The sequence below is a fragment of the Panthera pardus genome, unplaced genomic scaffold, assembly GCF_024362965.1.
Source record: "Panthera pardus isolate Hobbes unplaced genomic scaffold, ASM2436296v1 HiC_scaffold_9, whole genome shotgun sequence".
In the NCBI taxonomy this organism is placed as follows: domain Eukaryota; kingdom Metazoa; phylum Chordata; class Mammalia; order Carnivora; family Felidae; genus Panthera; species Panthera pardus.
Window position 1 is genome coordinate 7,517,928 of NW_026527024.1, and position 12,513 is coordinate 7,530,440.

At 49.2% G+C, this 12,513-nt stretch overlaps 1 protein-coding gene across 4 annotated transcripts in view; it reads right to left on the bottom strand.

Annotated features, from left to right (window-relative positions):
- PTPRN2 (protein tyrosine phosphatase receptor type N2) overlaps positions 1–12,513 on the bottom strand; it is an 814,681-nt gene that overhangs the window by 644,406 nt on the left and 157,762 nt on the right. The window contains exon 3 of one of the 4 annotated variants that reach the window (XM_053898673.1): positions 1,023–1,147. The exons of the other annotated variants lie outside the window; for them this stretch is intronic. Within the exon in view, the coding sequence (XP_053754648.1) occupies positions 1,023–1,044 (22 nt within the window). The 5' untranslated portion in view covers positions 1,045–1,147. The remainder of the gene's footprint in view (positions 1–1,022; positions 1,148–12,513) is intronic. 4 annotated transcript variants of the gene reach the window in all.

Genomic DNA, 12,513 nt, shown 5'->3' on the forward strand with positions numbered 1-12,513 from the left:
GAATAAAAAAAAATAATAAAACATTTAAAAATAAAACAATAAAATAAAATTTAAAATAGCTGCAACCAAAATTAACTCCAATTTACTATCTAAGACTTCTGGAAGTTCAAGCCTTCAGTAGCCTCCACAGTTCCAAAATAGTTAGTCAGACACAGTCTTTCTGGTGCAGCTGCTGTCCAGGTGGGAGACAGTTTCCTGGTGTTTCCCACTCTATCATCTTCCCAGAATTCTCCTGTCTGTTTTTTTATAAAACTAAATCCCCTCAACTGAACTTAGACTTCTCCAAGGATTCTCAGACTTGAGTTACTACTGGATGGCCCTAGACAATTTTTGCATGTAGAGATTATCTGATTTAGTCTTTTGTGGATAGATATTAGTGATCCCCAGTCAGTCTTGTAATAACTGTAATCTCCCTTTACTTAGACTGAACTATCACTTCCTCCTCATGCCTGTGCGGGCCACATGCCCAAACTTCCTAGGTACTGATGTCTTTGCGATGACACTTTGCAAGCAGGGCTATGTACATTAGCTGGAATTTTCATGTCTTGTAATTGCCGATATAATTACAGTACAGGGTCCCTCCTGAGATAACAAGTAATTGTCCTTCACATGAGAACGAAAATAGATCTTCAGGTGCCTGCCTACCATTAGTGCCATTTCCTACAACACAACTTACTACCTCATGGCCGCATTCAGGTTGGCTGATAAATTGTGCAAAGCAAAAGATAAAACTCCTTTCTGAGGCCTCTCTGCAACACAGAGCCCTCCTGCACAGTGGACCGATGGCCTGGCCTCTGGCCTGACAGGTCAGCCAGCGTGTGGCTGGTTGTGTCTCAGGCTGTGCGTGGGGTGCAGCATGCCGGAGTTCCCATTCTTCCTTCTCTAAGTTTCAAGTCATTGAACAAGAGTATGATTCTGAGCATGAGGAGTTTATCCACCTCCAAATTCCTTTCCCATCTGACTACCTCTACAGTTACTGCAAAGAGGCAGAAAACCAGATGTTCCTCTTGCAACCCAATTACCTTGTTGTGGTCTCCATCCCATCAGGCTTCCCAGGAGGTTATCATGACGGATGCCTTTTTCATTTCAATCCACCTCAACCCTCCAAGTGTATTCAGCATGTGCAGCACTAGCGCCAAGGTGCCATCTGAAGCAGAAAGATAATTACAGGTGGAAAGAGGGAACTTACCCCTTCCACCCCACATCTCTGCCAATCAAGCAGACGTGCACACATGTGGTCTCTGTTATCCACAGCTCTACATGCATCATGCATGGGCCACTGGAGGGATGGAACACATGACATGTCCGAATTCCATTTGTAAAAGTGTGTGCAAGGGGAAATGCTCCTTTCCATCAAATTACAGTGTGCCACTAGTGCCTTCTCTTGACGGCTGCACATTCTAGGTTAATTTCAGGGTTTGCAGTAATTGAAGAGAAGAGAGAATGGAGAGTCCTGCACAAACAAGAAACAGGCAAACTTGAAGGTTTTCTCAAGACCCAGCATTTAAGTGGATTGTCCATGGTTCTCCCCTCTGGGTCCCCGGAATGGGGGCTTCAGTCCTTCTCCAGCCAGACGTGAGGGGTGTACTAGGACACAGGTGGCTGCTGCCTCTTCCTGGTGCCATGTCACAGCTTGTGACTTGAAAGAAAAGTCAGACTTCCCCACTCCTATCTTTTCAAGGCCTGCACAGCCTCAAATTCAGAGTCAAAGGATGCCAGAGGAGACCTCAGGGCTGGTCCAGCAGCCTCATCTGCAACTTCTCTTTCCCCCCAAAATACACGACTCTGTGTGCATCTACTTAAAAATACTCTCAGAACCTAGCTCCAATCACACCAGGAAGGGTGTGGCAACCCTGTCAGGACATTATTTCTGCTCTGCAGAAAACTGCACTGGTTTTGCCTATGCCTGTCACTTAAGAGTGACTGTACAGACTTTCAAAAAAATAAACAATAAAAGAGACTCTTTGGGGCAAAGACTAAATGAGCATTTTTTCCCCACTCAAATGGGAAGTCGAGTTTTTCGGGGTGTGGGGCAGGAAGGCAAAGAGCTAGTGAGTGAGAAAAGGTGCAAGTCTGGGGTCAGAGATCCAAAGCAGCTGGGGTAATGGGAACCCTCTTGCACTGTTGGTGGGATGCAAACTGGTGCAGCCGCTCTGGAAAACAGTGTGGAGGTTCCTCAAAAAATTAAAAATATATCTACCGTATGACCCAGCAATAGCACTGCTAGGAATTTACCCAAGGGATACAGGAGTACTGATGCATAGGGACACTTGTACCCCAATGTTTAGAGCAGCACTCTCAACAATAGCCAAATTGTGGAAAAAGCCTAAATGTCCATCAACTGATGAATGGACAAAGAAATTATGGTTTATATACACAATGGAATACTACTTGGCAATGAGAAAGAATGAAATATGGCCTTTTGTAGCAACGTGGATAGAACTGGAGAGTGTTATGCTAAGTGAAATAAGTCATACAGAGAAAGACAGATACCATATCTTTTCACTCTTATGTGGATCCTGAGAAACTTAACAGAAGACCATGGGGGAGAGAAAGGAAAAAAAAAAAAAGTTAGAGAGGGAGGGAGCCAAACCACAAGAGACTCAAAAACTGAGAATAAACTGAGGGTTGATGGGGAGTGGGAGGGAGGGGAAGGTGGGTGATGGGCATTGAGGAGGGCACCTGTTGGGACGAGCACTGGGTGTTGTATGGAAACCAATCTGACAATAAATTTCATATTAAAAAAAAAAAAGCAGCTGGGGGAGAAGCAAGAAGGTGACTGACATACCAAAATGGACCAGGAACTAAGTCTCAGCTCAAGAGACAGAGCCTGTGGTAATGTGCCGGGCCCATTACAAAGTCCCCTGTACTGGGGCTTAGGACAATAGAAATTTGTTTCTCCCAGTGGTGGAGGCTCACAGTCCCAAACCACAGTGTCCGCTGAGCTACTTTCTGGTGACAACTCTCTCTCCATGGTATGTAGCCAGCTGTCTCTACCTGTGTCCTTACATGGTCATCCTTCTGTGTCTGTCTTTGTGTCCAAATTTCCCCTTTCCAGAAGGACATCAGTCATATTTGGATTAGTGTCCACCCTAATGACCTCATCTTAACTGACTACATTTGCAACAACTCTATTTCCAAATAAGGTCAAGTTCTGGGGTACTAGGGGTTAAAATTTCAATATATCAAGTTTGGGGGTAGACACAATGTAACTCATAACTAGCACCATCCAGAAAAGCTGAATAGCAGTCAAAGCTGTTTATTAGACACATTTGTTCCTTAATGCCACTCCTGATTTTATGCATCTCCATCAAACACATGGGGCCCTCAAGATTTCCTTCTACTCTGTCCCCCGTGTCTCCCATGTCCCAGAATGTTCTACATGAGCCCTGCCCAAGGCAGGCAGGATGAGCATTCTGCCCCTTTCTAGTAAGGCTATTCCAAGATTTTTGTAAAACCTCTCCCATTAAGGCATTGTGATGCCTTCATGTGCACGTGGGAGGCAAAGCAGGGCAAAATATACATCCAGACACATGACAGGGAAAGACCTAACCTGGCAAAGGTTCAAACATCAGAACCTTGGTTGACAGGGCCTCTCAGGAAAAACCATATGAAGCGAGCTTAATGCTAAAGAAGCAAATTACACAAAAGCCCTTGTTAGGGAATTCCCTTTTTTGTACAAATTTTTAAAATAATAATTCCAGGGCATGACCTATAACAGTACTTCTCTTTCCTGGTTGTACATGAGAACACATAGCAACATGCAGACTGATCCCATTCTCCTGGCCATAGTGAGCACCTATTAGATTTAAGCTCCTGAGAGTGAGAATTTACTCACCCTGGAGACATTCACTTAAATGGATGAACTGGGGTGACATCAGTGGGCGATATCAATGGGGCAGGAATCAGACCCGTAAGTGCCATAGAACTGAGACGTCTTTTGGATTCCTCAGAGTTCTGAAATTCCGGTTCTAGGAAAATATACTTCGGAAAAAATCAACAAAATTGAAAGGGAGCAAATGGATATTTGCTTTACCTTAGGTTAACATAAAAATCAACCAATCTATGTAGTAAGTAAAATTTTAAATGCAGGTTGAAAGTCACAAAGTTCACTGTGACTTCATTTGTGAATACTCACACATCCACCAAGAAAGGAAATACTGACAAAGCACACATGAAAACAAGAACAAAATACTGGGATGGGGAGCCCACAGCAACCTGTATCTTATTGATTATGTGAATTCTCTAAATGTTCCATAATGAAAGGTACCACTGTGACAAGAAGAAAAATTAATTTTATAAAAATCACTTCATCAGAGTGTATGATCCCCCCAAAGATGTTAAATGTCGATTTTACTGATACAAATATGATGTCCTAACGCTAGGGAAGGGAGAGGAGTACATCCAGAACAACACGATGAAATACAAAACCAGAGTCTCTACAAGGCAGCTGAAGATTAATCACCAAAGGAGCATTCAAGATGAGGAATGCTGTGAGCTCAGAGGCACAAACAGAAGTTGCCACCGGGAGGTACGTTAGCCCATTAGAGTGATGACAGCCCAACAGCTGGCTGGAAGACAGAACACTATCCACAACCCTGATTCACATGCACAGCTCTCAGGGAAGAGGGCTCCCCTCCTGAGTCTGCAGGGACGTGGCCCACCTCTGCCAGAGGTCTGTGGAACAGGAGACGGGCCTGAGGCTTCTGATGGAGACATCTCCAGCCTCCCCAAGGACAACCCCCCCCCCGGGGCAAGCCCTCCCCCAGAGACAAGACCCCCCACCCCAGGGATAAGCCCCCCCCAGGGGACAAATCATGGCCCAGGGACAAGCTCCTCCCCCCCAGGAACAAGCCCCCCACCCTGGGGACAAGCCCTCCCCAGGGACAAGATCCCCCACCCCAGGGGACAAGCACCCTCCCCAGGAACAAGTCCCCACCCAAGGGACAAGACCCACTCTAGGGGACAAGCCCCCTCCCCAGGGGACAAATCCTCGCCCAGGGACAAGCTCCCCCCACCCAGGGACAAGCCCCCCCACCCCAGGGGACAAGACCCACTCTAGGGGACAAGCCCCCTCCCCAGGGGAGAAGCCCTCCCCCAGGGGCAAGTCCCCTCCCCAGGGGACAAGCCCCTCCCCGGGGACAAGCCCCTCCCCCAAGGACAAGCCCCACCCCCCCAGGGATAAGTCCCACCCCCCAGGGAAAAGTCCTGCCCCAGGGGACAAGCCCCCTCCCCCGGAACAAGTCCCACCCCAGGAACAAGCCCCCTCCCAGGGACAAGCTCCCCCCAGGGTCAAGTCCCCTCCCCAGGGGACAAGCCCCTCCCCAGGGACAAGTCCCACCCCAGGGGAAAGCCCCTCCCCCAGGGGACAAGACCCACTCTAGGGGACAAGCCCCCTCCCCAGGGGAGAAGCCCTCCCCCAGGGACAAGTCCCCTCCCCAGGGGACAAGACCCACTCTAGGGGACAAGCCCCCTCCCCAGGGGACAAGACCCACTCTAGGGGACAAGCCCCCTCCCCAGGGGAGAAGCCCTCCCCCAGGGACAAGTCCCCTCCCCAGGGGACAAGCCCCTCCCCGGGGACAAGCCCCTCCCCCAAGGACAAGCCCCACCCCCCCGGGATAAGTCCCACCCCCCAGGGAAAAGTCCTGCCCCAGGGGACAAGCCCCCTCCCCCGGAACAAGTCCCACCCCAGGAACAAGCCCCCTCCCAGGGACAAGCTCCCCCCAGGGACAAGTCCCCTCCCCAGGGGACAAGGCCCTCCCCCAGGGACAAGCCCCACCCCCCAGGGATAAGTCCCACCTCCCCAGGGAAAAGTCCCGCCCCAGGGGACAGCCCCCCCCCCCCCCCACCTCCAGGGATAAGCTCCCACCCAGGGGACAAGTCCCACCCCTGGGACAAGACCCACCCTAGGGGACAAGCCTCCTTCTCAGGGGACAAGCCCCTTCCCCAGGGACAAGTCCCACCCCAGGGGACAAGCCCCCCCCACCCCCACCAGGGGACCCCTGCTCAAGGCACTGGTTTGGCTGCAATCCGTAAGTCAACTTTGTGCTGAGCGACATCTGACAGCCCATCGCGGTCCCGACACTTCTAGAGAGGACTGTCTTGGGAAGGCAGGCAGCACCTCCACCCCCCGCCACCGGGAAGCTGTGTTTTGCCTTGCCCTTCTCTGCCCCAAAGAGGGCACTGCGGACCCTCTCAGCTGGGGGGCACGCACACAGCTGTGGGTCCCGCACAAACCATCCAGCGATGCAGATGCTGGCAGGCAAGGCTAGATGTGGCCACAGAGTTTGCACCGCCTGAGGGAAAACTGCAGAATCTTTCCTTTGGGCTGCAAACCAAGGCTCCATCCAGGACTGAGGTCTTCTTACTTAAAACACCTGAAATGCTTGCCTCTCCAGAACAGACGTCTGGAGGAAACGCTCTCTTACCACAGGCCTGAGACACAAAGGGAGCTGCAGGCCCACCTCCGAATCGGCAGGTAGCAAAAACAAGGTTCAAGAGTTTCTCTGATACATGGGGTCTTATCTACACAATTCTCCCTGCTGCAAAATAGGATTCATCTAGTGCTACGGTATCCACTACTTCCTGAATGTATTCAGAATGTATTTTTCCGACCTCACCCAAATTCGTGTTCTTTTCAGTCTTAGAAAAGTGAAACTTGTCTGACCGTGGACAGTCTGCTCAGGAAACCCAGACCCTTCGGAAGTGCGAAGTAGAAACTCGGTGTGCCACGGCCGTAGATGCTGACCTCACGCCACAGAACTGGGATCCGAGTGTGCGCTGATCACATGAAGGGAAGAAGCTGCACACCTGGCGCCTGAGGGGCGGCCACCTCTCCAGGGACCCCCACTGGCAGCTCCTTCCAAGGACCCTCTCGACACCACATGCCGTGTGACTGGTGCTCAGTGACTCTGAGCCTGGGTCCCGCTCCCAGGGCCCCCCACCCGCACACCTCTCAAAGGTCACTTCTGCACCCACGGTCCTGCTCACCCAACCACCGGCTTCTTCGGTTTCCATGCATGCCTTCTGTACTCAAACCACAGTCATGATTTTTGTGTCGTCGTTTCAGGTCTGTTTTTGTCACCCAGCACCGAACAGCTTGGAAAACAAAGCTTCAGAAGCACACAGACAAGTGACTTTGGGCAAATCTGACTCTCCTCAAGCATGTGATGGGGAAATGTTACAAATACAGAACAGACAAAGCATACAGCCCACGGTCCGTGCCGCCTGAAAAGAAAGCGAGGACACACCCCGGGTCGTGGAGAGAGAACTGTCCCCACCAGCCTCCCGCAGCTGGGACCTCAGACAAGCTCAACACTCTGAGCCCAGAGTAAGACCGAAGACCCCCAAGAGCCTAGACACAGTGCCACCACGACCCTGACCTGGAAGCCTGTGCTCATGGCTCAAAACAACCTTGATCCTGAAATGTTATACTGCTAAGTGGAATGGAGAATGAATTCGCAACGCATTTATGTGGAAACCTTAAGAAGAATGAAAGCAAGAAGATGTCTCCCACAACATTTAACAATTATTGTCTTTGAGAGGCATATGTGCATGCTCCCTAAAGCTCCTCCTGGTTTTAGAAGTCAGAATGCGGAAAAAAAAAAAAAAAAAAAAAAAAAAAAAGAAGCCAGAATATGAAAGAAACCTGCATAGACAGAATGACAAAGGCACCAACCTGGTGTGTGAGATTTTTATTCCTTAAGTTACACTGACATCTGGTGGTCTTTTCTATCAGAAAGGAAATACTCTTGGTTCTGTAATCTTAAACATATGTATAATCAAAACACATCTTTGCAGTGTCTTTGGGATTGAAAGCAAACACCACCAGAGGCAGCATAAAATATTAATAAAGTAATGAAAAAGCTAATAAGAATATATTCATGCATAGTCTTAATTTTAATAAACCAAAAAAAAATAAAGCATGGTTTTCCTCTTCCTAGGCCACACCTTGTTAAGGTAGTTTAGATTAGAGTGGCTCCCTCTATAGTGGAATTTTTCAAACAGAATTTAAAAGGAAAAGGAGGAAGAAGAGATCAGTGCCTGAGGGCATCGGCCCACAGGTTTCTCTCCCCCTGTGAAACTGTTATTATTAGCATCTTACAGGAAGCTCTTCTCTTTGGTAGTGAAACTAGGAGAAAGTAGATATTCGTTACTTGTTTCTGCAAAATGACAGTTATTCCTAAGTGTGCCAAAATTAAATTAATAAAATGGGTAATTCAGTGGGCTCAGAAAAATCCACATGATAAGAAAAGGTAACTGAATAATATAAATGTTTCCCCTGTGTTTGCAGAACTACACTGAACATAGGACCACCTCTTTGCAACTTGACTTTGGTGATAACTGTAAAAGATGGGGGAAGAAGGACTCACACAAAAATTCGCTTTGGATCTTCTGTCCCCCTCTCTCTGCCCCTCCCCTGCTTGCACTCTCTCAAAAATAAATAAACATTTTAAACATAAATACTGCTAACATAAACACTGGACTTCCCAGTGACATTTTTATTAATTTGCTTGTATATTCCAATAGCTACCAAAGACAGTTTGAAAGTCTGTTATAGCAATGTCATTTTAGAAGATACAGAGTTATTTGCCACCCATTCTAGCAATCACTTTACCCTCTTTAATTAAAAGAGAAAAAAGTATCAAAAGGCAATCATCCTACCTCTCCCACCACGCATGTTCCTAATTATCACAGCACCCGGAAATTATACATTTTTATTCCCATTTTACAGATGAACAAGGGGCACCTCCAGATGGACGAACATCCCAGGTTTACCCTCCGGCCCAGGGAACATCTCTGTGCTCCCAACCTGCCGGCAGATGTAGCATCTGGCCCAGAAACTCTGCCTTCCGCCCGCGCCCCCCCCCCCCCCAGGCCTCATCTCTGCACCCGCACTCTGCATTAACATTCACTTGACCGTGCTCAGGGCCAACACCCGTTCGCCATACAGTGTGCACAGCCTGCTTCCTTCAAGAAGCACCAGCCCACCAGCTGGCCACTGTGCTGGCCAAGGCCAACCTCTCCATCCATGATCAGGACTGGGCTGGCCTGGCCTGGTCCCTCAGCAGCTCTGTCCAGTCGGACAGTGATGCCCGGGTCACCGCAAAGGCCGACAGGCCACCTGACACCCGACAGGCACTTGAGAACTTGAGAAGGAGCAAAACTGGAAATGCCCAAACCAAAGACTCCGATCTTGCCTCCACTGCCTCCTAAAGTGACCGGTAATCATTTCTTTCATGCTGGACTCTTGCAGGGTTTTTTACCTCAGTACCCGGGGTTCGTTGTCTCGCCTCAAAGAATGAAGAGATGGTCACAGAATATAATGAGCAGCAGGCAAAAGTTTATTAGAGTGTAAGGAAGTAAGAATAATAGGAAGGCTCTCTTTGCAGAGAAGGGGCATTCGAAGGCGAATACCTGTAACTATAGGCAAGGGTCCTTGTTCTATAAGGTTTGGGTCGCCCCTCCTTCCCTTCCCCCTCGATCCTTCTCAGGTCCTTATTGGCTTGATAACTCTAGGTGCTGGGTTGTCCATTCCCGACTGGCTCCATTCCATTGTATGAGGGGTGGTCTGTGGCCATAGTGTTCCTTGAGAGTCATATGTTTTATGCTCTACTACTTATTTTTAGTTAGGTCTTTTGTCAAATTCCTGAGGGGAACCTGAGGGAGAGTAGGTGGGGTCTGTTATGTTCTTAAGAGGAACATTACCCTCGAGGGAATCTGCTGTGGTCAGCATTGTTCCAAAGTATGTGTCTCTCCCCACCCAGGGACCTCAGGTCCTAATCTTTCCCTCTCTGCCTACTGGATCCTAGCTTTTCCTGTCAGAGCATGCTGACTCCTCTTGGCCCATGCAACTTCCAAGTCAACAGAAATGGCAGGAAACAAAGGAAAGCCTGCGCACAAGCAACTAGCTTCTCTCTCCAAGCCCCTGCCACCCCCAGACTCATTCTACAAGCAATTATCCCTTTAACTTAACAGAGCCCGTGGTGGCCCTGATAACACATCTATGGCCAGCTGAAGAGGTGAGGGCTCACCCAGGCATCTTGCATGGGAAAAGGGGGATTCTTGCAAAGGGGAGATCTTTAGGACTGGCCAGATGACATTTGCAGCTGGAAGCCATCCACTCTGCCTGTGATTGTGGCTTCCTGGACCTGGTGACGCAAAGTGAGGTGTACGTAGAAACATGCACAGATCACACAGCCCACCTCCTCCTGACCCACGACCGACTACTGACCCACGCTGGGGGCTGATGCACCGGCGACTCCCACTTCAGCTCTGCCTCCAGCCAGACCTAAGACCTGTGGACTGCTATGGCTTCTGAAGAAATGCCCAGGGTCACACCGGCAAGGTAGAAAAACCAGCCAACCTCTACACAAGTGACACATGCCTGAGAAGAGGTTGTACTCATGGCACCCCACAGACGGGTGGCTGACCAGAGCCCTCAGATCATTCCTGCAGACAGAGAAGGTTCATGCAACTGCCCATCAGTTACATGTGTTTAACACGATCCCCACGTCCCTCAGCCATGAGCAATGCTGGCTGGGAGTCATCAGTAATAAAACCTGTTGGGGCGCCTGGGTGGCGCAGTCGGTTAAGCATCCGACTTCAGCCAGGTCACGATCTCGCGGTCCGTGAGTTCGAGCCCCGCGTCAGGCTCTGGGCTGATGGCTCGGAGCCTGGAGCCTGTTTCCGATTCTGTGTCTCCCTCTCTCTCTGCCCCTCCCCCCGTTCATGCTCTGTCTCTCTCTGTCCCAAAAATAAATAAAAAACGTTGAAAAAAAAAATTAAAAAAAAAAAAAAAAACCTGTCAAAGGGCCTAGAAGGAGGCACATGGGGTGTGTGAGAAAACCATCAGGGTGTGCTTTCCACATGCAAGGTTCTTTTTCTAAGCTGGATTCTGCCACGACTCAGCCGCTGGACCACGGGCAGCCACACTCTCTTTCTGAGAAGTGGGAGGCCAAAGGCTGGACTGGATGGGGATGGGCAGCACTTCCCCTCAGCATCTGTACTCAAGCCACCGCCACCATGTTGGGCTGGACAGCAAGCCCTCATCCTTAGGACCAAGGTCTCATCCAGATGCGAGGCGTGGACAGCCACAGACCATCATTCCCAAAAAAGGAAATGGCGGCTCACTGCTGAAAAAAAATAGACTCACACAAATGCTCCTGCTGCTGCTGCCCCTGCTGCCACTTTCCAAACTTCAGAAAATGCCCAGAGAGAACAGACATTCAAGCTGTTGAGACCCGGCTATGTACCAGAATTTAGGAACCAACCCAACTGAATCCTCTGGATGAGAAAGGGAAGGCCAAGGACCTTCCAAGAGGTCTCGAGAGCAGGTAACATGTGGCTGGCTTTCTTCCTCACCTGCCCAAGGGCAGGGTTTTGGCCAGCTGATAGCTCAGGGTTCCTCCAAACCCAATGCTCGGCAAGAAGAGGGGCCCGCGCACATGTGAAGACATTCAGATCATTTCCTGCAGGATCTGAGAAGTATTTTAAGAACTGAAGAAAAGAGCTGAGAAAAAAAATGTGTTGACATTGCCTGTCAAAAATCCAGTTTTAAGAAGAAAGAAAGCTGTTGCCTTTTTGAGGAGACACCATGCACTTGTTCTCCAAAGTTTCCTGCAAACCACAGAAGACGAGGAGCATGCCTATGTGGTTTCCACCCACTAAGATGCTCACCTGAGTAGTTTTCTGACTCAGCCCAGCATCCAGATTTCCCCTTTGACTTCTTCCAGTGGCCGCATGCATAACTTGAGTGCATTTGCTGGTGACTCTGCCAAGGTCTCTGGACACCTTCCCTCTCTGGCACCATTTAACAAAAATGCAGCCCACACCAAGTCACCTATGCCCACACCTCCAGGTGAACACTCCCACCCAAGAGCACCATCCTCTTTCTATAGCTCTCTCCCCAATATCAAAGCATCAACCTAATACAATAACAAGAACATGCATGTTGTCCCCTGGGGAGGGAGGTGCAGAAGGAGAAAACAGAACAGATTCCATCACTGTCCTGCCAGGTAATTCTAGACTAACAAGTTTCGCCACTTCTGCAGAGTGAAAGTGATGGTGTAGAGGCTCTCTGACTTTCAGTTCCAGCTAAGATTTCTTCTGACTTAATCTCTGGGAAGCACATCAGAGGCTCCCAGTGTGTCCCAAACAAGATAAAGGCTTTGAGCAAGACCAACCTCTCCAAACATCCATTTCCTCAACCCTAGTGTGAGAACAAAAATGTCAGTGGCTCTTTACTCCTTTGGGAATAGGGTCCTGTAACGGGTTGAATAGTGTCCCCACAAAATTTATGTCTAATCAGGACCTCAGAATGTGCCTTACTTAGAAATACAGTCTTTGCAGATGTTATTAGGTAAGCATCCTGAGATGAAATCATCCTGGATTTGGGGTGGGCCCAAAATGCAATGACTAGTGTCCTTCTAAGAAGAGACACACAGAACACAGGGATGAAGGCATGTGATGCTCCTGGGTCATTGCATCCCCACATGATGGTGTGGGATGAAT